The sequence below is a fragment of the Grus americana genome, chromosome 1 (genome assembly GCF_028858705.1).
Source record: "Grus americana isolate bGruAme1 chromosome 1, bGruAme1.mat, whole genome shotgun sequence".
Taxonomy (NCBI): Eukaryota; Metazoa; Chordata; class Aves; order Gruiformes; family Gruidae; genus Grus; species Grus americana.
The window spans coordinates 90,180,654-90,208,120 of record NC_072852.1 but is presented as its reverse complement, the minus strand read 5'-3'; the positions used below and the strand labels follow the sequence as shown (position 1 = coordinate 90,208,120).

At 46.4% G+C, this 27,467-nt stretch overlaps 1 protein-coding gene across 3 annotated transcripts in view; it reads left to right on the top strand.

Annotated features, from left to right (window-relative positions):
* The window catches only part of VANGL1 (VANGL planar cell polarity protein 1), a 46,423-nt gene that overhangs the window by 4,356 nt on the left and 14,600 nt on the right, over nucleotides 1–27,467 (top strand). Inside the window, exons 1-4 of one of the 3 annotated variants that reach the window (XM_054829441.1) lie at nucleotides 3,210–3,297; nucleotides 4,037–4,319; nucleotides 6,099–6,225; nucleotides 8,994–9,601. In XM_054829441.1, the coding sequence (XP_054685416.1) occupies nucleotides 4,237–4,319; nucleotides 6,099–6,225; nucleotides 8,994–9,601 (818 nt within the window). In that variant the 5' untranslated portion in view covers nucleotides 3,210–3,297; nucleotides 4,037–4,236. Of the gene's footprint in view, nucleotides 1–3,209; nucleotides 3,298–4,036; nucleotides 4,320–6,098; nucleotides 6,226–7,906; nucleotides 8,229–8,993; nucleotides 9,602–27,467 lie in introns of those variants that run through there. The other 2 variants (XM_054829430.1, XM_054829452.1) reach the window with 2 other exon arrangements.

Here is a 27,467-nt window from a genome sequence, read left to right as displayed (position 1 = left end):
TACAATGAGTTGTATAGCTGCGTAGAAACTGTAATTACAGTGATCTCTGTGGTATTTATGGGTAACTACATTTCTCCACTGTCATGCAGGATGCAGCCATCCTTCTTGCCAGAATAGGGTCCCAAAATTTCCTTTGGACCATCCTTAGCATTGTTTTCCATCTAGTACTTGGCATCCTTCTGTCATCGGTGAGTAAGGGAAAGGCAAAGTGAGAGTGCCAGCCCTACTGGAAGCAAAGTGCTGGGTGTACAGTTACAGAGTTGTTGTGGTTGGAGCAAAGGAGGCATTCCCATCTCCCCTATAGCTGTTCACTTGCGCTGCTATTCACCCTGGTGTTGGTTTTGCTGTTTGGGGCTGTGCTGTGAACTAGGTCACGGAAAGGATCCAAGACAAAAGCGTGGCGAGAGGGGAGAAAAGGGATTTCTTTGTTTTGTTTTCCAGCAGTGCTGTTTGCTTGCCTAGAATTGTGTTGACACAACCAAGAGTGGTGAACCATGGTGTGGAGGTGGAAGCTACTTACACCAGCTTTCTTGTCAATGCCCAAGTGCAGTGCAATTGTACTCTCGGGCCGAAGGAGCTTTCTTTCACAGAAGGCCAGAAGCTCTGCAAACAGACCATGCCTTCAGTGGAGTCCTGTGAGCTGTAATGATCTTTTGTGAAGCCATTTCAGTTGGCTAAATTGGGCTCTCAATTCACACTTGTGAATGACGGGGCTGCTTCTTTATGCAGCACAGTTGTCCTTGCCCAGAGGGGTAGGGTAAGAATCATCAGTAATAGTGATTTAGTAGCAGAGGTGTTTAAAGACTGTGCTTAGTATAGCACAACCATATCCATGAAGGATACGCATACAGCTTGTCTTCTCTAGCTTTGCTCAGGCTCTAGTGGTGGGCACTGTTGGGGCGGCAGCTAATCCAGGGTTGACTTCTGTCTATGCCATTGAAAGATCTCCGACCTGACGATGTATTTTAGCATGTTAGTTGTTTTTGATCCCTTCCCTACCTCTACCTCAGTAGTTCCAGAAGCTTTTCTGGGTAAGGCTGTTCCCCTGCCTGCCGTAAAGTAGACCAGGAGTTAGGTAACCTGCTTGGCTTGGCTATGAGGAGTGTGTGTTTGGACTGTGCTCCTCCCTCCTCGCTTTCTTCATCTCATCCTGCTCAGACTGGGAGTGGTCTCTAGCTAGTAGCCCAGGCTGTCCTATGCTGGCCAAATCTAGGAAGCCTTGTTGACGATCAGCCTCGGTTGGGCACCAGGCAAAGCCAGTGGTCTTCTGCTTTTTCCAGCTGAAGTTAGGCAGATATGTTCCTGGCAGCCATGTAACTGCCTTGGCAGGAAGATCTATTTAGGCACTGGTGTGTCCTGCAGCTGGGGCAAGGACATGGTGCAGAGTCACCAGGTTCATCATACTACTTTTGACAACAGTCTAGGAGACTTAATGTTTTTTGCGGGCCGCCTTGTTGACTTTTCACAGAGCTGTGTCAAAGCCATCGCTCTTGTTTACACAGAAAACGAAAGTTGGCATGATCCAACCTGCCCGACGTTCCAGTATTGGTCTTCCCATGAGTCTGCTTTCTCTGCCTGGTGCCCAGCACTGCCTTGCTTCCACCCACCGTCAGATTGGCACTACTCATTCATGGTTCCTGTCTAGGCAGCCTGTCCATTTCCACAGCAGGCTCTACCTGCTGAAATGCTCCCCGGTGTCTCCAGAGAAGTGTGACTCTGTGCTGCTGGGGGTGAGAGGGATCAGAAGACAAACTCTGTTGCCAGTCCCTGTCTCAGCTCTGATTCTCTTATCTGGGAGTTGGGGGAAATTCTTTTATGTGGTTAGAGGAGAGGCCAGGAGTCGGTACTTTTCTAGAAGCCTAGGAAAAATGCATAACCCTTACTGATGTATGCTGGCAGCTCTCCTTGCTTTTCCTATTCCTGTAATGTGGTGGTATGTATTTGTGAGGATAGTGGATGTTCTCACCCCAGTAACATCACAGACAGACAGTGGTTTAAGCCTTGTTATTGCCTTTTGTACAACTGAGGGTGTTTCTGGTTTGTAATGCCTAATGATTGCAAGGTCTTGTGTAGCCATCTCCTCTGTTGGTATCATAGCGCTTTTTGAAGGTGGGGGGCGGTGCCCCCCCAGGTCTGTCAGAGAAGGACAGACGCAGAGGAAGGATTTTTCCATGGTTGCCTAGCAGGACAGTAGCAGGACAGAGGTAAAAATCAGCTTTAATGAGTTCCAGCTTATTGCTGGAGCCATAAGCTACAGGCTGTGTGCAAGTCCAGGGAGTTAATGCGCGTTAACATCATGTGTCCCAGTCTGAGGGATTTTCATTCTTGTGATAGTAATGATGCCACTTTCTAAACCGTGCCGTGCCTTGGCTTTGTGTTTCACTGCATTTAAATCCATCCTCGTTCCTCTCCTCCCAAAACTAGGCCTTATGTTCCCATCCTTATTCTCTGCTGCCTTTAAGGAGCTTTCTTGAGGCACAGTATGCATTTAGAGCCTGGGAGTTCCTGTACACAAAAGTTCCACCCCCGCCTTCTCGTTTCCAAGAGCCCTGGCAAGCCCAAGTGTTGCACAGATACCTGCAGCTCCTGATGCAGTGGGAACGCTTCTTTACTTCATTGCAGATTGCACCACCAGCCAAGGAACCCTGTGGGGAAGAGGCTTTGTTTTTTGGCACAGCTTGTGTGTGGTAGAGCTCTCTGCTCGCTTACGAGCTCTTCTGGAGGTGTTAGCGGAGGAATCTTATGGCTGGAAAGAATAGTTGGCCAAGTATAAAGCCCGACTTCTGTTGTTGTCCCTCTGTGTTTGGGGAGGGAGAGGGCTGAAAGCAGTGGTTGACTCTTTTATTGCTAACAGCTTTGAAAATTGCTGTGAGCAGAAAATAACAGAGGGATCTAATTTAATTTTAAAGCTGTCTTTTGCCCAGTGTAGAAGTACGGCATGGCTGTAGTCCCGTATTGGTGGGAGGCATGTGAGAGTGCTCCTGCATGCCAGATGCTGTGCTGTGCCAACGTACCTCTGTCCGTAGCTGCAACCCTTCCATCTGCACCTCTTCACCGTTTGCGTGCGTTTCCCCAAACCAGTGATTAACTGCCCCCTCCTTTCCATTTCTCTTCTCACCTAATGCAGGATGTGGGTTTGGAAAGCAGGATGGTGTCTACCTTTCTTCCCCGCAGGGTTCAGGGTTTTTGACATGCCATTGTTGGGAATTGTTCTGATGTCGCCCTGCTCCTGTTCCAAAAAACACAACCCTCTTCTGCCCTTTACAGATGGGACTTGAGCTTCTGTTCCAAATGGAAGTACGTTGTAAGAAATGTTGGCCGATATAAGCTAGATGTGATATCTAATCAACTCTCCCCAGTGTTATTAGTACGTGTATATATAGAGACAATTTTTAGTAAAATTCAATTCTTCAAGGCCCAGAATAGCTTCTGGAGGCAAAGGTTACAATGAAAGGGAGGTGCTCATGGTGCAATTGATTGTATAGTAACTAATGCTTGTAAAATGGGCACACCTTGCAGTTGTGAAAACAAAGCAGGTTCAGACATGGTGGTCTGATCCTCTCCTGCATGTCTCCTAGGAAAGGCACCCTCGCCCCCCACCGCTTACCCCCAGAATGAGAACGTCAGCATTAATTAGCCTGTATACAGGGGGATTTGGGCTGCGCATTATACAGGTGAAGAGATGGCAGTGTGGAAGTCGAGCCAGGTACTTTTTCTGGGGGTGAATTTCTGTATCCAGGCTGCTGAGCCTTCTCCAGGTAACTGTCTTTTCCAGGTGACTTACGCTGTTTCTTCTGGATTTTCAGATGGATGGCCTAGACTTTGCAAAACAGAGATATGTTATCAGTTTATTAAAAGCTCTACAAATGCATGAATTTCACTAGACCAGAAAGAGAGATATCAGCCAGGACAAGCTTGTGAATTGGGCACAGTGTGATGAGTGGTGACACGTGGCGAGGGTGAGGGAATTGCTGCGGTAGGAATGATATATTGCTTTGCTTAGAGTGCACTTCCATGCCCGTTTCTCTTTCCTTAGGTCGATTGTGAGGAGCCGAGCACCCTCCCTCCCCTCTGGATTCCTTGTAAGTGAAGCTCGGTCGCTCTCTGAGGACCAGACCTCACTGATGACTGGGAAGCAAAGAGTACCCAGGAAAGCACTTTTACCACGGACTCCACCTCAGGAGCACCAGGAACTCATCTTCTAAGTAAAATCTGTGCCCCTTCTGTGCAGATCCAATGTCTGCTGCAATGGATACAGAATCGACATATTCGGGATACTCCCACTACTCAGGTCACTCCAAAAAAACCCACAGACAAGGGTAAGGAAATGTTTGTTTAATTACTTACTGCTATAAGTTAGGACATGTCCTGTGGAAAAAAAATGTAAGCCAGAATGAAATCAGTGGGGCCACAGCTCTGGAGGAGGTACATGTAGAGAGTACTTGTGAGGAACCCACTGAGGAGACTGGAAGCAATAATGCTGCTAATTGAATAATATTCAACCTGTTGGATGCACACTGAGGTCATGTATGGCCAGAAAGATTGGGATAGTGCCAGCAGAAGGAAAAGATCACTTAACTCTGCTCTTAAAGTGCAAGGAATGAGTAGGGTCTCTGGGGACAAGATGTGTCAGACTTCCTAAAGTGATAATTGCCAGTTGTTTTCTCTTCTCATGCCATTTCTTTATTGTGTAATAATAGGTTTCCTATCTCTCCCCACCATCCTCCTGGCTACTCAGTTGCTAGTATGTTGGGTTTTTTTAATAGAATTTGAGTGGTACTTGAGTCTACTACAAGTCCTTTATCAGCATTGATTGGATTAGAACTCAGGCTTTTCTGAACTTGAATAGCAAGTCCTCTCTGTGGTAGTTCAGCAGCCTCAAAAACCATCTTGCTCTGAAACTTCTGATTACTTGGAAACATCGTCCTTTTTTTTTCTTTTTTTTTTTTTCCTGCATCATCATTAGTTTTACATGCAAAATGTGTGCCGCTTACAGTCTTTGGAACTTAGAACTAAGCTAGTTGAAAATAATTTTGCATTTCAGAAGCAATTATCCTGTGTGGTTAGAAAAAGAATTCTTCCATGAAATGAAGTGTCTTTGCTTGCAGTCCAATTATTGAGTAAAACATCTCGTTTGCCTTTTCTCCCTTCTTTAACACCCCCACCCCCAATATGGATTGCCCTTTGAAGCTTAGAATGCCATATGGAAAGATGCCTTCAGATTTCCCAAAACAACATAAAAATCCTAGAGCCTCGTACTGTCAACAGGAAGAAGTCTCATCCCATTAAACCTTTGGGCTTTGGTAATTCTGAGAGAGCAGAGCTGGGACACTGGATGCTCCTGAGCTTTAAGCCAGTCCCTGAGCACAGTGAGGGTCTCTGGTGCAAAGGCTGTTTTCCTGTCCAGGTAGGAAGGGGGAGGAAAATGTTGGTGGGGCTTAATTCATCTTGAGACATTCTCAGATGAGAAGCCGTTGAGGTCTACACGGGTACTCCAGAAGTAAGCGCTAGGCTGGTACCCTTGATGTTGTTGCTCTCTTTGTCAGAGGTTAACTGGGGGTTGTTAACCAGTGGCAATAAACTTCACCAATTGTCCTACAGTATTAAGATCCTAATTCATGAGACACTACGTTGCGGGAACTAAAGCTGTCTTGATTAATTCCTTGTGTTAATAGTACATGTCCCTATGCGACACTTTATTGCAGGTGGAAAGCTGTGTAGACCAGTTAATCCCAAATGGAGTTGCCAGTTGTTTGGAGAGTGCAAGCTTCCCTTTCAAGCACAGCACTGGCAGAAGCTGTTTTAGGAGAAGATGAGGTGGTGGAGATGTACCCCTGTACCCTTTGGTCCCCTCTCCAGTCACTGAGAGGGTAGACTGACCCAGCGCCAGGCTGTAGGTTGCTCTGGGCAAGGTCTCTTTCTACCTCTTCCAAAGCGTGTTTTGTCACAGATTGAGCCAATATTGATCAAGAGATGGGCAAGCATGACTGCGACCTAATGCTTAGGGCACCTGCTGCAGGTAGAGGTGTAGAGGATTCCAGGCCCTGCTCCAGAAACTATCTGGTAACATTGTTCTCCTCTTGCTCTGTTTGGAAAAGGAGTCGGGACAGGCACAAATCGCCGCGAAGCAAAGATGGCAGTCGGTCTGAGAAGTCTGTCACTATCCAGACACCTCCTGCAGAGCCGCTGCTTGGGAACGATGCCTCTCGGGCGGAGGAGGGCCAGGTAAGGAGGGAGTGAAAGCAGACGTGGAGTGTGGTTTCTGGAACAGAGCATATAACTTACCAGCACGTGAGCAAGAAAAAACGTGTTGCTTGCCTGTTGTTAGTAAAGAATCACAACTTATGGGTACCCTTTATTCATGCATAAAGCCAAGGTCTCAATCAGTTTAGTCTTTTTCTGAGAGCATTGTTTTTGACAGTACCAGCGCTGATGTGACTACTCCTGTGGCACTAGAGCTGCCAAGCTCTATAGAAACATCTGTTTCCATCATCTCACTGTGCTTTTTTCAGGTCACCCCTTTCACCTGTCTGTGCACTTCTGGTTTTAAGCAGGATTTGTTCTAGGTAATCGTGTAAAGCACATTAGGACCAGGATCTCAGTAGGGAAAGGAGGCAAGAAATGTAAAACTAATGCGAAATAGCTGGGAGGGAGGGCGAACTCACTGAAAGCTAGTACGTTAACACTGGGTTAAATAAAGAATGGGATATGCTGGATTTAGATTGCAGCTAGGATGGATCCAGTACTCTCTCTGCTCTAGCAGTAGATGTGAAGGTGCATATTCATTTTCAAAGAATGGCTGATGCTGCAAGATGTAGAATGCAGGATGTTTCAGTGCCTCCTGGGCCGGATTTGGGGTGTGTTAATCCTTGGCTGTGGGGCTCCACCTCTGCCCTTTCAAAAAAAAAAAAAAACCCAAAAAATTGATGCCCAGTTTCCACCCAAACTGTCTGTGGTAGTACTTATAACAGTATTCATGTAGCTACAGGTGGGCTCACCTATTTTGTAATCAGATGCTTGTTTTCACGAGTCACAGCTATTAATTCAAATGGATCTAAAGGTGCTGATGCATTCTTAAGCCCTTGTGTTCATGCAGCCCTCCTCAATGTGAAATAAAGCCAAAGCAAAATAAGTTGATGCATGAGCAAGGCTTTCTCCAGGGGAGCAGGGTGCCCTGGGTTGGGTCCAGCAACTTCGTACCACTAGAGATTTAGGCTCATATTTCCACGTAACTGCATGGTTTTTTTCTGGTGCGACTTAAAGTGAGAAGAGCTGTTATAAGGGGTGGACTGAGACTAGGGTTGCTTCTTGTCTTCTGGGCTGTAGCCTTAAGCTGCTGTGGTGTGTCTGTCCCTTCTCTTCTGCACAGTTTCTCAGCTCTGGAGGAAACTATGCAGAGCCGTTTAATGCATAAGCATAAAATAGTTGAAATACTTACATTGCTTTACTGGAGACACTGGCGAAGAGGGAAATGTTATGGGATTATGCTGCCTTTCAGGATGTACAACAACTTAGATATCTCTTCTGAGGCCTCTGTTTTGGTGAGAAGTGACTCAAACCCTCATATTAATTCAAGATGCTGACTGTTTGTGGTTGTTCTGTTTCAAAACCCTACTGCTCTAGGCATGGGAGGCATTCATGTCTTGGAGTGCATTAGAAGTTAAATCCCTGGAGTAGTTCAAAGTAGTCATGTTACCTCTCTCTACTCCTTTCCCAAAGATTCTTGAAGCGTCTTCCCTCTAACTCTTTAAAAGTGAATAGAGGTTTAAAATTATGCCTGTTTCTTTAAAACAAAATGTTTTGATTGGCACGTGTAGCTGCAGAAGTGTGGGGGAAGGTGTAAATCCTATTAATGACAGAGGCTGCAGGAAGATACACTCAGGAGGGTAGGAGGAAGAGCAAAACATGTGCTTCTGAAAGAGCGTTGCAGCTACAAAGGTGCCTGCCAGGTGCCAAGCAACAAAGCGCGTGCATTGGCACTATTTGTGTGTTTGTGGGAAGCATCAGGAGTCTTCGTGTGCGTGAGTCACTCCAGCAGCAGCTGTGAGTCAAATCCATACATGTCAGCGTAACTTTGGCTGTGCCAGCACCAGGAAGGAGCAATTGGAGGCAACGTGAGATGGGAGAACTGGCTTGCAGAAGTCCTCTGATATTAGCTAGGGAAGAAATGAGAGTTGCAGAAAACGTAATGTCATCTGAAGCTTGACTATATGGCGACAGTATTTCAGGTAAGCTTCTTTGCTGGCTGAGTGGCTTCTAATAATGTCGTGGACTCTAATACCAGAGCTACTTGGTAGTCTAGGATCCTCTAAACTTAGAGCCCCATACCTGAAAATATCCTCTGTGACCACCTGTGAGTTTTTGGTTTAACTAAACTTTTATTAGGATGTCAGCTATTGAGGGCAGCGCTACTGTAGAGAATAAAAGAAAATGAAGTGGTGGAACTTGCTGGAAGTGTGGTTGCTTCTGTTATGGATGGAAAAATAATGTGTGAATGTGTTTTTGATTGTGTAACAACAACAACTGCCTTGAAACACTGAAATGAAAATTTCCCTTCCAGGTGCTTCTGTGGCGCACTTGCACCACAGAATTTGTGGGCTGGAGGAGTGCTAGTCCTTGCCCTGCACATGGGAACTGACGATTACTGCAGTTTCCAAGAGTTATGTGATATTACTCATTAAGTGTGCTGGAAGAGGAACCTCTGGGGTACATTGAGTGGCATAGCAAGCTGAGCTACCTGTTCTACAGTTACACAGTTTTTAACAACTAATGTTTATAGTCACTGGTTTGGACAAGTTGCTGTTGTTTCCAAACCTTTGCTAATTTTCAGGGTTGATTATTTAATATATTGCAGGTGTTGCTTTTGCTATTTTTTTTGCTTGGGACTTAACTCTGTTGTAGCAAATTTTTTTTCTGGGCAAGAAAAATAGAAGACCTGGAAGGAATAACCTGATTGTTTCAATATTATTATTGTTTATCTCTTCCTCCCTCAGGATGACAATTGGGGTGAGACCACGACAGCAATCACAGGCACCTCTGAGCACAGTATTTCCCAGGAGGACATTGCCCGGATCAGTAAGGATCTGGAGGACAGTGTTGGGTTGGACTGCAAACGTTACCTGGGCTTAACAGTGGCAGCTGTTCTCGGACTCCTCGTCTTCCTTACCCCCATCGCCTTCATTCTGTTACCCCAGATCCTGTGGCGGGATGATCTGGAGCCATGTGGTACTGTCTGTGAGGGACTGTTCATCTCTGTGGCATTTAAACTCCTCATTCTTCTGATCGGGACCTGGGCTCTGTTTTTCCGTCAGCCTAAAGCAGATATACCAAGGGTGTTTGTGTTTCGGGCCCTTCTGTTGGTCCTCATATTCCTGTTTGTGTTTTCCTACTGGCTCTTTTACGGCGTTCGCATCTTGGACTCTAAGGACACCAACTACCAAGGAATAGTGCAGTACGCAGTGTCTCTGGTGGATGCTCTGCTCTTCATTCACTACCTGGCCATTGTGCTGCTGGAGCTACGGCAGCTGCAGCCCATGTTCACTGTCAAGGTAGTTCGGTCAACGGACGGAGAGTCACGATACTACAGCTTGGGGCACCTGAGGTAGGTACAAGCTCTTGAAGTCCAGCGGTATAGATAAGTGTGGCTATGCTGTAGCACGAAGCATCAACTGCTTTTGCACACGTGATACCACTGCTTTCCGAATCTTCCCCCAGAGGAGTCCTAGAGACTCTCCAAAGTTACCAAACTGAACCTCTCTTCCTCTTTGCAAGGGTGGGGGAGGTTGTCCTTGCTTCAGAAGAGGCCTGTGCATTTCTGTAAATGAAAAGAGCTGATGGCACAACTTGAGGCTGGTCATTGGGCTAAGTCTGATGAGATTTTTAAGATCCTTCTCTGGGCTTGTTGCCCTGTTTCCTTACTGGAGGAAAAGGGAGAGACCACCTTGTGTAGCCGGTGCTGGCTTGTGCTCTTTGGCTTTATGGGCCAGGCACCGCTTTGAGAGCAGAAAACATCGCTCCTTGAAGCCTCCTGCCAGCACGCCGGTCCATATGGCAAGGGCTGAAGGAAGAAGTAAGCGTCCCTGTGTGAGAAAGCATTTGGCAACCTCACGTGATATTGAAAACATCCGTTTGTCCTCATTGCCCTGTGCAGCCAAGAGTCATGCGAGGAACCTGAATAAACATCCCTCGGGTCGGATCGAGCATTATTGTCTGGATCCTGCGTGCGCCTTTTGTGGCCAGTTGAAATGCTTGTGTCCAGGCATTCGTGCTCTGAAGCCTGTTACGGTGGCAGGCTGGGGCTACCTTGAAGGGCTTAGCTGAATAGCTACACTGTGGGATCTGAAGGCTGCTTCCAGTGACTGGGGACTCTTTCCTTGTTTCTAAGGTTGGCAGTTTCCCACAGTTTTGTGTGGGCTTGAGGGAAATAGTGTTTTGTCCTGCTGAAGCAGTTGCCCTGATGCAGCCAAAATCTCCCAGCAGTTCAGGCATTTAGGAATAATTATTTTTAATGAGTACTGGGGCACATGTAGGTGCTTTTTCTTTTTTTTTTTTTTTTTTTTTTTGGCAGTGCTGTGCTGCTCCTGGCTTGGTTTAGTAGCATGATCCTCTTTTTGCCATAGGTATGGATCAGTTTGCTGGGTCACATTACCTGGGAGTGTTTGGGAGCTGTGCAATATCCGTAGGCATGACGCGTGCCTGCTTCCACTTTCCTGCTGAGGTTAATGCTTCCCTCAGCAAAGATACAAGAAAGGACAGGTGTCTCAATCTCCTTGGTTCCTGTGCCCTGTGAAGCTCTCTAGAAATCTCTTGTTTCCTGTGCCCTGTGAAGCTAGCAGCCAAGCTCTGAAGACGATTCCCCAGACTGTATGTGCACTTAAACATCTGTTCTGCTTATCCTGTCCAGACCCCTATGGCATGTGTATCTATTGCAGATGGAGAGATTAGTGTCTGCTGGTTTAAGTGGATGTAGGAACAGTCTCCTGCAGCCATTAGCTTAGCAATGGAATTGCTTTGAAGCAGATTTAGTGGTTGAAGCTCAAGTCTGGGAGTTGACTCCTGGATGTTGTTTCTGGATTATTGGAAGAACTCAAGGCCTTTTTGGGTGAACTAGGTCTGGACTTCGCTGGATTTTCCTTCTCTGTAAAATGTGAAGGAGAGCCCCTCTTCTGTAATGGAGGTGCTCCCCTTGACTTAATGAAAGGTCACCTTCACGGTTTAAAAAAATGAACTAATCTGTATTGGTTTTCTTGTGAAACCAATTTTTTTTTTAACTTAAAAATTCTTCTGTGGTAAGTGACAGATCCAGCATAGCCTTTAAGGCTGGGGAGATGGAGAGATGACTACCAAAGAGCTCCGCTGTGCCACAGCTTTGTGCCTTGAGGCATGCCAGTGTAGTTCTCTCGTAAGTGAATTCTGCAGTATGTATATACACACACACACAGTGTACACGTTTGGTTTGAGAGTTAGCTGGTTGCTTGGTGGTAGATTGTGGGTTTGTGTTCAGAGGAGTTAAGATCCTATGCCTGACAAAGTCTGTGTGCCTGGCTTTAACCATGTAAGTAATCTTGCTATCGGAGGCAAAGAATTTGCTCGAGAAACAAGGCCTATATATTTAATAGCACATGCATTAGAAACGGTGTTCTCTCCAGCTCTCTTTGCAGCAAGGTTTTGAAGTGCCTTGGGTGATGCGAGGGCAGCAGAGTTGTAAAACCTAGGGTGAAATCGGAGATGTATGAAAATTAACAACTTCTCATTTGTTGGCAAGCTCATTGCAATCTTGTTTGGCATGTTGAATCCAAACCACGCAGTGTTTAGATGCTTCGGTGTATTGTGTTACAGGAGAGTCTTGTCAAGCGTGTCTAATAATGGTAAACTAGTGTTGCGTTTTTCCTTAGTCTCTGACAGATGAGTATAATCTGTATTGACACGTGTTTTGAAGCCTGTGTGTCTTTCCATCTCTACTAATGTCAAGGTAAAACTGTGCAGGTTTGATCAGTGGCCAAGTGTCTTCCAACTAAGGGAGAGTTCTCTCTCTCTCCCTCTCTCACTACAAGCAAAGGGAGATTTAATTTGCACGTAAATGGTAAGAGCTGCTGGTCTTGATGCGGAATGTGGCCGCAATGTGATAAACACTGTAAGAAGTGAATGTAGTTGGTATCTCCTTCAATTTCTAAAGGCTTAGGATAGCAAGATGTTTATGTAAAACATGAGAGATTTGGGAACTTTTGAAGATCTTTGCAGCATAATTTGGCAAAGTTTCCATAAAGGTCTTGACATGCTTGTGGGTGAAATGTCAGTCAGGGTCACAAGGGGCTGCCTTCTGCCTCTGGATGGCTCTCTGGCTGAGGCATGGGGCTGGAATGGGAGATAAGAAAGCGTGGAGACATGCAAGGACAGTTTGGATTATTCAGGAAGACTGGAGAAGCAGCCTCGTGGGTGTGCTGGAGAGGTGGTTGTAGCTATGATGGGGTATGCATATACTACTTGTTGCTGCCTCTGGGATCTCCATTTGCTACCATGCATGCTTGCCTCACCCTAACACTTTTAAAGGGGTCTTAGGTTGTGGGCTGCCACCTGGAAGGAGGAAGCATGCTTTAACAGGTACAGCAATTTAACTGCCTCCTGAAATCAAAACCTGGCTGTCTGAGTCCAGCTTTTTGTCATCTTCATGCTCTCAAATACCTTAAAAGTTTTGCTCCCTGGCTGTCCATGGAGTCTGTCTTCCTCAACAGTCCAGCGTGCTCTGGAGAAGCTGGTGGCAAGAAGGCTCTTGAGACATCGTATCTTATTCAGTGCTCCTTCTTGGAGTAGGTCTGGATTTTCCACAGGAAAATTGTTGATATCAACCTTTTTAATCCAAGGTGTGGAAGCTTTCAAATTCTAGGTCTTTTTCTGATGAAGCAGAGGGAGCTGCTGTCTAAGTATGAGGAAAGCAGGCTTTCTGGGGGAGAAGGGAAGAAAACAATAGCTCAGCCACCATCTGGAAAACCATGTTTTTGCCAGGCAGAGTACAGACAGGATTTTCCACCCTCCCTGGCTCCGAACTCAGCAAAGAAACTGAAAGTGCTGAGTTAGGTATTCCATTCCACCCCTGAGGGCCCTAGGTCCAGGAGGGTAAGCATATTTGGGAGTAGTTCCCCAAATTCATATTATAATCAACCTATTAATAGGCTGGCTTAGTCCCGCCCCCAGCGCTTTGGCTGTAACTTTTCTTCTGGGAGGCTTGACTGCCAAAATGAGCGTTCCCTTTGGCATCGGTTCAGGAGCTTGGGGGGGAGGTAAAAATTAAATTGGAGTCCCAGAGAATGTGGTGCCAAGTCTCAGATCGCTGACTGCTCTGCTGCTCCTGGTAGGAAGGGTTGCCACGCAGGGGGAATGCTTTATGGTTGTACGTATAGGTAAAGAGCAGGGAATAGAGTAGGTGCAAGAGAGGTCAGCCCTGGGAAAATGCAAGAGGTTGGGTGGGGATGCTGCGCGACTTTTGAAAGCAACAACAAAGGGAAACAAAGGTGGGGGAGAGTGACAATAGATAACTTTTCAGTTGAAAGGCTGATAGTTTTGTGAGCTGAGGCTTGGATTTGCAGCTGAGGCTTTGGTTTGTCTCTACAGATAGGGACACTGACAGCACCGGTCATCCACAGTTCAGTACCTTCTGGATGGCTCAGAAACTATGTAGGAAGGATCTTGCTGGAGAAAACCCTCCTTTTCTGTATTTAGGGTGCTAAACGTATTCCCTTCCTCTCCAGTGAATACTCTTTCCCCACCCTAGAGCTTTGCTAGTCTAGACAGCTCAAGAAAATGAATGGCTGCAAACACGCGTGGTAATTACTGATCTTAAACATAGACTGAATGTTGGGCTCCAGCATAATCTTGGTTTTCTGAGGTTAGAAGTGTCTGAGAGTGGGTCTTTCTCCTCCCTTTTGCTCATCCTTGCAGTAAGGATACGAGGAGCAGGGCTATGATCGTTCGGCCTGACACATGATGAACTAAGTACTGAGAGCTTTGGTCTGCTTTTCTGTCCTTCCTGAGATGGGCTTGCCTTTATGAACCAGCTGGCTGGGAAGCTAGTGGGGAGGCCTCTGTACACCTTTGTAATCAGGGTACAGCTTTTGCAGATGGCTGTGAGCTGACTGATGTTCTCCATCCATCTAGTCAAGAGATGCTTAGTACTCAGAAATAGCAGCTCTGTATGGAAAAAAGTCTGTTAGAGCATTGCCTGTACCCATGTTACCCATCTGCATTTGGATGGATGTTTGCTGAACTGTGGTTTAAAAATCTAGGAGGGGAGCAGCTGCTTCCTCTGAAGAGCCTGTACCTTTCCTGCAGGAACTATCAGTATCATATTGAGAAATCTCATGGCTTGCATGTGCTTACAAAACAAAGTAGATGCGTACATGTTTTGTGGAAGGGGAAAATATTCAGTGAGTCTCCCAGCTGAACTGGAGGCAGGAGAGTAGGCATTTCTCAGGTGGTGCATGAGCCCTTGCCTTTAATACAAACCAGAGCTAAAACAGAATTGCATGGTGGAAGCTGATGCTGCTTTTGACCCAGCTACTTTGGCTTGGCAGTCTCCTATCTGTTGAACCTGTTGCATATAAAACTGATCTCTAGGCTGTCAGTATTTACTGATCTAATCTAATGAGCGCTCTCTTGTCTTGTGTCCCTTGGTGCCACTGGGGCTGTTTCCCTAGTGAGGGAGTGCATAGAGGGCCAAGGAGTGAGAATAAGCTGCTTCATACTCCAGCCTGCATTTGTAAGCTTCGCACATCTGATCTTTCAATAAGGTGTTGCTCAAATATGCCTCCCCTTATCAAGAGTAAAGTTTTTCTAATGAAGAACACCTGATCAACACTGGAACTGTACAGAGGGCTCTTGCCTGGAGTTGTGTCAACACTTCTCTCTGGGTTTAGCTGTCCTAAAATCTTCCTACCCCCCAAAAAAAAAGAAACCTTCCATGGCATATAAGACACCTTTGTTTCTGTTTCTAGCAAGGTGAAATATATCAGCTTAACCATGGGTTTAAGAAGCTGGATCTCTTGCCTGAGGCAATAACTGCTGAAATCTTGCTGTTTTCTGGCGAGGGAGCTTCATAATGTGTGTCTAATTGCATTGGTCGCTCCTAGTGTGACTGATCCTGTACACTTGTGGGCTATTTCTGTCTCCAGTCTGGTGTTTCGAAGTGGGACTGCAGAACAAGCATTGGTGCACACTGGTGCAATGCTGTACCTGCCTGGCTAAATCCTGCTGGAGGTACTCTGGGTGCCCTCTTGCTTCTACCCCGTGTGCAGCTTGCTTGGCCTGTGTTCCCAGGGACCAGAGGAATTACGCTGACCCTCCTTTCTCCTTGGGGTTTGTTTCTTCAACCCTCACTGTCTTCCATAGTGATAAACACTGTGATGAAAGAGATTGAGCTGATGAGGTTTTATCCTGTTCTGTAGCAAAACATCTTATTAACTGTCCTGCTGCCTTGATTACGGGAGCTTCCTAGAACAGCATGTTCTACAGACTAGCGACTTTGCAGAGCAGCTCTGTCGCCAGAGCCTCAAGCCTGTGTGAAATTAGCCTCAATCTTGAATGCATTTTTTTCTGTCCTGAAATCTGTACAAGGCACCCTGATGAGCCTTGTGATGTGATGTGACTGTCCCTCCCCCCTCTTGCCCATCACCAAACCTGATGAACACCAGCATTAAGTAGTCTCTCCTCCCAAGAAGTTCTGGGATAGCCGGCTAAATGGGTGTTAATTGCATCTGCAGGTGTGAAGCTCCTGAAGAAGCTGAGCTGTCTGCTCCAGAGCAGCTGCTTTAGCATTAACTGAGAGGTGTCAGACTTGTGACCTCCAAGGCAATGTCTTTCCAGCAGCACTTCACATAACTGGGTGCTTTTACAACCACCTTTTTGCAACTCTTTTTCTGCAGCTGGACTGCTGCTCCATCCTCCCATTCCTGAGCTTGCAGAACTCGGTCCACAGCTGTGTGGCATGGGCAGTTGAGCATTAACACCCTTCAAACACCCCATGCCATGGAGTAGTGAAGGAAGCTCTAACTTGGGGCTGAACAAATAATGACTTAATGGGAAAAGACTTCCAACCGCATTCTTAGTCATTCTTAGTCACAGGCTATACCTTTCCCCCTCCCGCTTGTGTCTGCTGCCTTCCCTCCAGGAGGATGGTGCCACAGAGGGTGGTTCACCTGATTGCTCTTGCCATGAAGGATAACCGTGTAATTGCAGAAGGGAATTTTCCAGTAGCCTCTGAAAAAAATGTGTGCTGTTGCCTGCTGAGAAGAGAGCAGTTTCCTTTGATGCTCCAGATGAGTTATGGGAACGGTGCCTTGTTCTGTTTTACGAGGGTCTGTCTGATGGCGCGCGAGGTGTGTTGTTAGCAAAGACCAGATAGGACTTTTTACTTGGGTCAGAGCAACACCTCGTTACAAGGATGTTTGTTTGTGACAGTAGTGGACAGCAGGCTCCAGGAGTGCCAAGTGCCTCTCATTAGAGGGGAGAGAAAAGCCTAGGACGTACTGTCAGTATCTGACTGCTTGCACAACTCATCTGGGAGTTTCTGATGTGGTAAAGCCTGGGAGGGCTCTGCTTTTCTGAAAGGAGCATGTTTTCCTAGCCTTTCTGCATACACTTCTCAGAAGATTTTATATATGGCTTTACACGTGGAGCTGCTCTTCATTTTGATAAAGGTGACAAAGCTCAGGGAACTGAAGTGCCCAGTCATCTTTCTACCCCTCTCTCTCCTCCCTTGTTTGATCTTGATCTTTGATCACCCTCACTGCCTCTTGTGTGCATACCGCCTCTCCTCTCCTTTTCACCAGGAGGAGCGTGGAGCTGAGTGTACTAGACCACAGCACAGGTACCAGTCCTATTGTGCTCCTGCAAATGCACCTGGCAGCAGGGGTGACTGGTGCAGGGTGATTGTTATACCCTGGAGCGGTCTCACATTTTTTGAATACTTAATACTTTAAAAGTTTACAAGCCTAGTTGTAAGTGAAGTGCCTGCTGTCAATTATTAATCCCCCTGGCTAGTACAGTATTTCTTGCTCCCTGATGGGGAGCTGCTAGGCTTCATCCTTCTGAAAGAGATGGTGTGGAAGAAATACCATTGGTTTCATCAGCAGGGATTTCCATTCTTGTTGGTTTGTCTTTCAGAATCAACATTGCCCAGAAGTACCAGAACAGCATGCACACCAACATACCCTGTACTTAAGGGGTTTGTCATGTAATTTCTTTTCCCCTGCTGTCAGTGCCCTCCAAATCGCCTGTGCATACCACCCACGGAGACAGATGGTCTCCTTGAGCTGCTGAACAAATTTTGTGGCCGTGAAGGTACTTTTATCTTCAAATGCTGCAAAAGGAAAAAAAAATAAATCCACTTCTTTGACCTTTGACATCCGCGTCTTGTGGTGAATGATGAAATACAAATATGCTGCAAAGGAGTAAGCTGTGTGCCCTTTGGGAAAAGGAGGAGGCTCGTTTTTTTTAGAAGTGCAAAAAATTGTGAATTTACAGTTCTCATACAGCGCAACCAAGTAATGTCCAATAAAACTGGAAGGTAATTCCTTACCCTATCCTGAAGGAATAAGGAAGAGTTAATAGGGAGCTGGGTGATAGTAGAAGTATTTATTTTGTTTTTATTTTGCCACAAAACTGAGGGCAATATTTTTGCTAATAACTTGATTCCTCCTCCAGCACTTGCTCCCCTTAAATGAACCTCTGTGCTTAAATTCCCCTTGTGCAGTTTAGGTCAAATGGGGATCTCAGCTGACGGTTTGGGGAAAGCTACTCCCCCACTGACAGCAAAATGGGTTCCCAGCACAGCAGTAAGGACCTTAGCTGTGGTTTGGGGGCTGCCGACTCCAGCTTGTGCTCCCAAACTCCTGCCGGAGGGTCATCAGCATCCCTGTTGGGGCTGGATTTGTGATGCTCAGCTCCGAACCAGGGACCATGTCCCTGTGACCCTGGTGTTTGTAGGGTTGCTGGGTGCTGGCTTTAGAATGAGGTGGCTCTTTCTTGTGCAAAGCCCGCTGGGGTGTGGCTGGGTGGGGGATGCCCTGCAGTGGAAGGATGCTGTGCAGGGAGGGCTGGGCTGTAGTTTGAGAGCTGATATTCCTCTGTGTGCAAGGGTCTGCTAGTGGGTAGTATCTGTGCTGCTTCTTCAGGCCTGTCCGTGTGGGCCTGCAGGGAAATAACGCTCCAAGGTGTTGTGAGAGAAATCCTAGAAGTTGAAGCTGCTGTATTGAGTCAAACAGCAAACTTCATTCAAAGTCTGGCCATGTTAATCCCGTCACCTGTGAGGGTCAAGTAAGAGGTGGCCCTCTCTCCTGAGAGGGCACCCACCCTACCAGGCTACTGTTGGAACAAGAGCTGAATACTGAGGTTTCGTGGCAGCAGCATCTAAATGTAAAGCCCTATTACAGCACTCAAGTTTTGCTGCCAGTAGAAGCTTTGAATACTTTCTTTCTGTTGTTGTTTCCTTGCAATTACAGTTGCATTTCTTAGCTTTTACTAAAAAAAAAAAAAAAAAAAACCCACCCAACAAAAAACCCAAAAAAACCAAACCACCCTACTCGTAGCAACTTCGTAACTGTTAATGTAACTTGAAGAATTCCTTGTCTGAAGACTGGTCTTATTTGATGCATGATCAAACTTTAAATTATCTTTTGAAAATGTAGATGCTTATAAACTTGTTATCATACCTGCTAGTTCCTGCAATTTTTTTTTTTCTTTTGAGGCTCAGACTAATCAGAGGCATAGCATACATGGATGTTGGGGAGGGTAAATGCATCGCTGTCATGGATTATGCTACGCACAGGCACTGGAAGTGGTAGTCCAGGGTACCGTGTATTGCTGGCTGCTGCAAGGTTCCTAGGTGCTTGAGCAGGGCACAAGCTGGAGTTGGAGCTGATGGGTGCCCTGTACCTTGGGGGAATCTGGTATTTCATCTCTTATGTGTCTGCACTAAGTGCCTGTTTCACTGTTGTGTGACAGATAAACTCTTGGTCTTGCTCCCAACTCTGGTGTTCAGAGAGTAAAGTACACCTTGGTGTTGTCCTGTTCCTCCTGACTTGTTTGAAACTCCTTAAATCCTAAATATAACCTCAAGTGTGTAGAAACTTTTGAAAGAGGTTAAGCCTTCCTCATAAATACTCGGTACACCCCTCAATTACATACATGTTTGATTATAGTTTCACATCACTTTTTAAACTAATGCTGCAAAAAAACCTATCTGTCGGTGGTCTGATTCTCCCTCACCCCTCTCAAAGAAATCTTGTCTGGCTGCACACAGATCTGAATGGGGGAACTGGTAATTTATGTCTCTGTCTTACCTATGTAGCTTTATAGTTTGTGTCTGTATCTTTATCCCTGGATTATTTAGCCCAGGTTAATTTCTGCAGTCTTTCTAACTGCCTTTCTGGTTCTTAAGGTGTACAAAGGCTTGTGGTGGCAGAAGAAAGGTGTGACATGGGGAAGAGGCAGGACTGCACTGTCTCCTGCCAGTGATGGTTTCATAGAGAGCAGTCTGCTCCTGCCTGTGTGAGGAGACAGGTTGTGCACATGGCTTGCTGCAGTCTGCCTGCAGAGCAGGAGCAGTCCTTGATGGTGCGTGGCTCTGTCTGCAAAAGCGTGCTCCTATGCTAGGCTTGGGGAAAGGAGAGTCCTTGCTTCTCCCCCTGTACCTAGCAGGCCTACAGGGGACCAGCTGTGGTCCAAGCATGAGGGACAGGTCTCATGTCCCAGGCCACATCCCTTAAGGTGCAGAGCTGGGCACTGTGTACCCCATGGCAGCTTATTGCTGTTGGCTTGGTGTAGAGTCAGATGGCAGCTGTGAGATGGGACTCTCTAAGTTATTATCTTGAGTCATGCGGGTCTCCTTCCATGGGGCTCATTGGCCTCAATAGCTTGCTCAGCTATGGAGATGTTAACTGTAAGATCGACTTCAGCAGTGTCCCTGACTCTCTCGAATCGGTCACAGATCTGTGTAGAGTTGGGTGCAGACAAGTGGAGCCTGCTTGGGCTGCTGGCAGCTGGGTACAACGCCCGTGGGGGCCCGGGGAAGCCGGCTTGTCCCTGCTCTGTCGGCACCTGCGTCTGTCTGGTATGCCTGTGTCTGCCCTACTGTGCAGGTTTATGGGGACAGCTTGGCAGCAGCTTCCTCCTATCATCTTTTCACTTAAGTTGTCCCCTTTGTGCTCTTCTCTCGCTGCCCTCCTTCCCAACCTACCAATTTGCTCAATAGATAAAGGAAGCCTTTCACAGCTCTGGTTTTGCTTCAGTGTGAGCAGATGGCAGTTGGATTTTTTTTTCTCCTAAATAAGCAAGTTAGTATTCTCACTAGCTCCCTTGAGGTACCCCTACCACTTTGCAAAACCATGGCGTGGAGGCAGACTGCTTGGTGTGCTGGCAGTGTGCTTGGAAAACCCATTTCTGAGCTCTGCTGCGTGGATCCAGCTGCCCTCCAGATCTGATTCAACTACTGCCGGCTCTTGACGTAACTGGGTTGAGCTTGTGGTGTGGACCATCCAGCCAGGCATTGGTTCGGTTCATTGTGGGTGACTGGGACACAGTGGATGCGTGGCCAGGCACAGGCAGCTCCTTTGCTCTCATCTTTTTTTTTTTTTTCTCTGCATTGCAGCAGACTCAGGCAATGAGGTGCTGGTAGCAAGGGCTTGCTTTCTGCTTGATGAGAAGGTAGCACCTTCCCCTGTTTGAATGTGTTATATATGATCAAAGGGAAGTGGATGTGTCTAGTTTGAGAGCTGTTGGGGCATCTGCATGTGGTTATTGGTGTCTGAGGAACTGGTTGAAATCCAGCCCAAGCTGTTAGTGCTTGAAAGCTGCTGTTGTCCACTGGCTAATCCATCAGCTATACCGTTTGGATTTAGTGGTTCTGCTAGGTATCTGCATGGTGAGTAAGTGCTTGAAAACAACCCCCCCACACACACGCGCTGTTCTTCTTGAAGGGGCAGTCTTGGCATAGGAGGATGCAAGTGGTTTGCTTTGGAGCCTGCTCTGCTGGCAGCTGGCTTCCTCAGCCTTTTGGGGGAGAGGTTTGTCATGCTGCGTGCTTAGGCTTTCACAAGCTGCTCTTTCAGATGCAGCCCCTGAAGCTGCTCTTGGTGTATGGTCACGTACCCGTCCCAATGGATGGACTGAAGTAATCGGTGCAGCATGTCTTTGCTGCATGCTAACAAACTCCCCTTTGCTCTTCTGTGAGGGGGCTGGAAGACAGCCTTTCTGGTTATCTAGGCTGACCCCTTGCAATAAGGCATCCTAGAATTGCATACACTGAACTTGGAAAGAAGTTTAGGCTCAGCGAGGGCTTAAGTCTTTCCTTTCTTGTGAAAGAGTCCCCTGCCTCCCATAGGAAGTTCTTCTGAAGCTCCAGGATGACCATTGTTTTTAAAATTCCTGTTAGGCTTTTGCAGCTTATTTCTTATTTCATCTTCTATCTGTTGAATATGATGTTGGGGGTAACAAATGTCCCTATGATCTTTGCCTCCCTTAGCACTGTATACCGTGAAATGAGATGTTCACCGTGTTACTGAGGAAGAGAAATGTGATGCTGTTGCAGTATCTGACCTCAACACAGTGACTGTCTTTTCCTGGTAAATGATATTATCGGAGCTTTTGGACCACTCTTCAAGTGAGAGGATTGCACTTTCCTCCTCCTCTTCCTCCTCACTATATATTACCACTAGTGTCTTGGGTTTTTTTCCTAGCTAATTATACTAGCCTGCCACCTTCAGCTCTTGGAAGCAGAAGTGAGGGCAGCGTGACTGTTGGGAAAACATTCATAGAAATTTGAAGTTCTACCAATAAAGGTGACTGGGAAAAACATTCAGCCTGCATGCTGGTACCCTGAAGACCAGTTAACTTCCAGAGGTATCAGACTGGAAAGCTACTCAGAAGGAGAATTGCAATGGGAGCATGCCTGTGGGTTTACTGGGGGTTTATAGCTGCTTGCTAAAACTTAGCACTCTGTACTTGTGTAGCAGCATCTTCTTTGTACTGGCCTGGGAATACTTTTATAGGGTTCTTCAGGGAGGCTTAAATAAGTAGCTTGTTTTGAGGTGTATGACATAAAGGGGTGGATTTTTTTTTCCCCAAAATTGGGTCATACCCTCCTGTAAAATCCTCTATTTTAAAAGCTCCGGTTTCCATATTCACAGCTTCTCTTCCAAATAAAAGATTAGAACATAACTGTGACATTGGTAGTAGACTTGCAGGGTTTCTTTTCTTTTTCATCCATACTGGAGGGTTTTGGCTAGGCTGCTGTTGAAGAAAACAAACAAAAAACCCCCAACCTGACAATGACTCCTACTCTCCTCATTCAGAAAATCTGTGTGTTGAAATCTCTTCTGCATCAGCAGCAAGCTACTGTATTGCTCAACTGGTGTGCTGATTCTGGTTTTTGTCTCGCAAAGCATGAGACTTGGCATGGAGTGTGTGTTGGAGAGCACTGTGTCTTGGACCATGTAGGGCAGAAGAGGGGAGATCTGCGGCTAGAAACTGGGCTGGTCCTCTCCTAGAACTTAGAACATTCGTGTGAAGGTTGTTCAGGTGCCCAGCATTGTGGGGGGATGGACACACACTTAAATTCCTGTTCTTGTATTTTTATTTTTTTAAGAAACACTGGGAGGGGAGAGAACAGATGGGGACTGTTTGCTGCAAAACTGTACGACAAACCCTGTGTCAGTGTTTGGGCTCCATATAAATTGCACCATTAATGGACGGATGTTGGCTTCCTTGGGGGCAGCAGCCGTGCTGCCATCACAGTGACAACCTGTTACTACGCTGAGGTTTCCTTCCCTTCCCCGATAAAGACTTGACCTTGCAAATTCTCTTCCCTGCCCGACCAAATGCCAGCAGTCGGGTATCTAAAACAAACTCGCTGCGTCCCGGTTGCTCAGTGCCTGTTCCAAGGAGGGCGAGGATTGTGCTTGCCTGCCTTAGCTGAGTGGAGACTTCAGTTGTGGTTGTCTGACAAGAAAATGTGGTTTTCCTGTTCCTAGGTGCTGTGCGGTCTCGTTCTCTTGACTCTACCAAACTGAAATGTTGTTGTAGTTACAATGATCAAAAGGCATTTTTCTGCTCTGCTTCTTTGGCCACAGCTGCAGGAGGAGTTCCTTGTCTTGGCATCTCTGCTGAGATCTGACTCCGGCTCTGTTTACTGGAGAGGACAAAACTGTAGCTAAGGCACCGGTGCTGCTGCTGGTGCTGTGAACCGCTTCTGCACGACCTTGGTCCTCTTCGGAGCCTTGCTGTCCTTCCCAAGCACCACCTTGAAGCGAGTACCAGATTCCTTGCGCTCTGACAGCTCTCTGGAGACAGCCCCTGGCATGGCAGCGCTGCCCAAGGAGCATCTGTCCCGGCAGCCTGCACTGGCCTCACCCCTAGCTATGGCAGGCAGAGTCGGGTAGCAAGTCTGTGTGGAGGATGGTGGGAAATACCTTCTGTAACTGTTTTCAGCAGGGATGTTGGTGCGGGAAGCATTTTAATTTAAATTGTCTACTTCCAGTTTTATTTCCAAGGTTTTGGTCCTGGTGACTTTGCTTTGGAAGAGCAGTCAAGCGTGGTGAAGGACCAGGAGCTCAAGCCCCAGCTCTGTGCCTAGCAAGAGTACGTGAAGGAAAAGGGTTTTCTGGGAGGGAGATGTGATTGTAAGGGCGCTTCTGGGAAGGCGCAGAAGTTTTCTGAGCCTGTTGCATATGAGCTGACAGCACTGCTAGAGAGTAAGAAGTGCTGTGAATGAGTAGCTCAGCACTCCAGGAGACCTCAGCATCTCTTGCAGTAGATGAGCTTGATGCAGTTACAGGCTGGAGATGGCAAGTAAGGCAAAGCTGACTCTGTGCGGAAGGTTGCTTTGTGCAGTCCTTGCTCAGCTTCTCTTTGAGGTGCCAAAGTTTCCCAACTGGCTGTGGTATGTATTTTGTATGCCCAGAGACCTTGGCTTGTTGTGATGCTGTGTCTGTTTCGGGAACATAAAAAAAAAAAGTTGTTTGGAGGAGAGGAGTCTGTGTTGGGAACAATTTGATTAAATAACACTAAGCTTGGCTTCCTCTGGCCCTCAACCCTCCATTAGCACAGCAGTGATCAGGCCTCTCTGAGTATTGCTGTGGATTTTAGGTGTGGGGCTCACCCTAAACTCTCATGCTACAGGGTTTGCTTCCGTAGCAAGGTACAGAAGTGGGTGATCTGGTAGCAAGCGGCTCTTTCTGGATTTGTATTTATATCTGTATCTGTTGTAAAAGCACGAGGCGCTCCTCTGTTTTCGGTGATGAGCAGTGTCTAGCTGATGGCTGGTCTGGTACTGTGACAGGCTACATTTCTAGCTTAGCAGGAAAGCATGAAACTGGGAAACCCATGTGAACGATGGCTGCTGCAGCCTGCTGGGTTTGACCCGAGTGTGTCCAACCGCAACTTTGAGCACAGGGGTGTGGCTTCAATTTTTTTTTTTCCCCTCCTTATTTGCTTTTTTGCTAACCCTTTCCAACCACTTCAGAAGACTCAAAATCATTTTTCTAGAAAACAGCAGGGCCCAAAGCCAGTATTTTGATTATATAAACAGGCTTCTTTCCTTGTGCTTTGCTTCAGTATAGCACTAGCTTGTTTTCCTGGAAATCCTCTAAAAAAAGCCAATTTCAATATTGGTGTAGCTATGTCACAGAAAGCAAATATAAAACTGAAGTGGCCTCTCAGCTACAGAGTGTGGCAAGACCTGAAATATCAAAATCCTGTGCAGCAGCAAGTATTCAGGCAAAACTGGTCCTGACTTACCTTTTTGAGAGAAAAAAACCTGGCGATAGTTGCTGCCTTTGTGTCACGTAGTCCTCTCCTCCATTTCCTTGGATGCCGTGTAAAAGTTAATTCATTACTGTTTGTCTGTTTGTAAAGGACTGCGTTTCTCTGCTGCCAAATGCCACTGAGGTACCCTGCGCTTCTGTTGGATCTGCTTGTTTGCTTTCCTTGTTGGCAGCATGCTGTGACATGGCCTCCTTCAGGGTGGTGGTAATAATAATTTAAAACAAAAACCAAACCAAACACGCAAAGCAACCCTCCAACCACACAAAATACAAAGCAACAAAATGTAGAGCCTTACCAATCTTGTCTACAAGGAAAACTGGGTTTCCAATAGGTCACTGGTCTGTGCAAGAGGGGTTTTTTTTCCTCATGTCATAGGTTTTCTGAGTCTGAAATGTTGCATGAAAATGCTTTTCATGTCCTGATACGCTTTTCTGTGTTCTGGTAGTTTGTTACAATGCCTGAAATATATTGGGCTGCCAGATCTGCTTTGCAGGACATGAGGAGGATCCTCGCTCTGATCCTCTCCAAACAGGCAATTAAGTATTGAGACTTTCTGTTCATTTTTCTTCCTGCCCCTCCCCATTCTTTTAAAATCCTAAATGCGAGGAAGGCCTCAGTTTGCTGAAGTGCGGGGTGAATGAATGCAGTGACCGACATGGTGCTGAACTCCTCCTGAGACACTTCTGCAAGGAAACAGCCTCCGAACGCAGGCTCTGGGAAGGCTGCCAGTTTCCATTCCCATCGGAGCTGGCGTGTGGGTGGAGAGGCAGCTTGCTGCAGCCACTTCACCTTGCTCGCAAGGCAGCAGAGGGTCTGCCCTGCAGTAGAAAGTCCCAAAAAATCTGAGTTTCTGTTGGGAGACCACAGGCTTCCTTAGCATTTTGCATTGCTCCAGCTCACTCCTCGGGGCTGCTCTGGGTGCTTATTTGCTTGCAGTTACTCTCCTCCTTGCACGTTGTGTTGCATAAGTGCGTTGGGTCCCTTTTTGCTGGGCTTGATGGCTGTGCCTGTTTCAGGGGGGTTCTTGTTGCTTTGCAGCTCCTGTGCGGGGCAGGGCTGGCTGTCCTGTGCTGTGCAGGGTGAGGCTTCCCCTTGATGTGGGTGAAGAGGTTGAGCAACACAGCCCAGAAGGCTCTGATTCAGCCTTCCCCTTGCTCTTGCTAATTATTGTGACCCTTCTAATTTTCTTGTCTGCAGCATCTTCTCTTTAATTTTTTTTTTTTTAAATCTTTAAAAGAGAATTTGAAGAGTTGCAGTCCAGCTGTCTTCCTAACCTGCCATGCTTAGGATGGGGATTACATGAGAGACAGAAGCAGGCTGGTAGAAATTTAGGAAACTGATGTTTAATTACAATTATCTCCCTAGAGAGCAGACCCTCTGTGTGATTGGAGTATGTGATATGTGGGACTGAGGCTGTACTGGGTTTGCATTAGCAAAAAATATCTGGGCTTTAATTTTCAGGGCAACGATGGTTGCTTATTGCAATGTAAAAAGCTTTATTGTGTTTGGATTTTGGGTGTGTGTGCCAATGAATTGATGGGGTAGGGTTTTTAGTGAGGGGATGGAAGGGGCTATGGGTGGGAAAAGCTGGCATTCTGATGATAACATTCTCTGTGAGGTCCAGGGAAAATGTGTATGTGTTGAAATAAATTATTCTCTCCTGTGATGCATTGTGTTTTGTCCTAACAGAGCTAACTGGTCAATGGAGTACCTCCCAAACATTTCCCACTGCTGGGATGGAAGTCCCAACGCTGCCTGAAATGAGCACAGTGTGTTAACAGAGCATAACTCTGTTCATTTTTATCTTCTTGTTTTTAGTTGATCCTTGTTTTCCAAATGTTGCATTTTGAGATGAAACTCTATGGAGTTTTACCTTCCTGGGAAGTGGACATGGGAAAACTCGGTCATGTTTGAATGCAGTCAGAAGGGGGAATATGCGCTGCTGCCGCATGACTTCTTTTATGAAATTTGGGTTTTAAGCTGCAGCAAATTCACTGTAGAAATCGGAAGTTTGGCAGGGAGAAATAAACCAGCTTTCGCTTGTTCTGTCTTAGAACCTACGTGTGTGTGGCAGTGGGTCAGTCTGTACTACTTCGTTAAAGGAAGATTATTTCCTTGATTAAACAGTGGCTTTTTATTCCGTCTCAGTAGCTGAGTCCTTAAACGGAGTTGCTTTTAACAAACCCGATGTGAGGAAATGTGAAGGACCAGTACCTTAAAAGTAAAGCTTCTTTAAGATGCTCTAGCTGGATGCAAAAGACCCCACTGAACAGTCCTAAAGATGGAATTTGCTTCAAAAGCTAAATTTATCATCTTAAAGGTACACAGCTAATGAAATATGTGGCACTGTACCATAATACTGACTGATGAAGGTACACAGTGAACAAGTCTGGGTTTGTTCTTCTTTCTCAGAATCTCGTGAATGGGCTGGCATCTATGCTTAATTCACTGATCAGTGGAGGGGGGCAGCTGGAGAATGAGGATGGCAGAGGGTGTGTGTGTTTAAATTACTGGGGTGTGATACAAAAGTTTAATATTAGCACAAGGCACAGGAAAATTTAAATCACTCCTCTGGGAGCGCATGTTGAATTGATGGTAGTGCTGAGAATTGAATTTAGGTCTTAATTTGTTCGTGTCTTATTTTCCCACGTTACCAT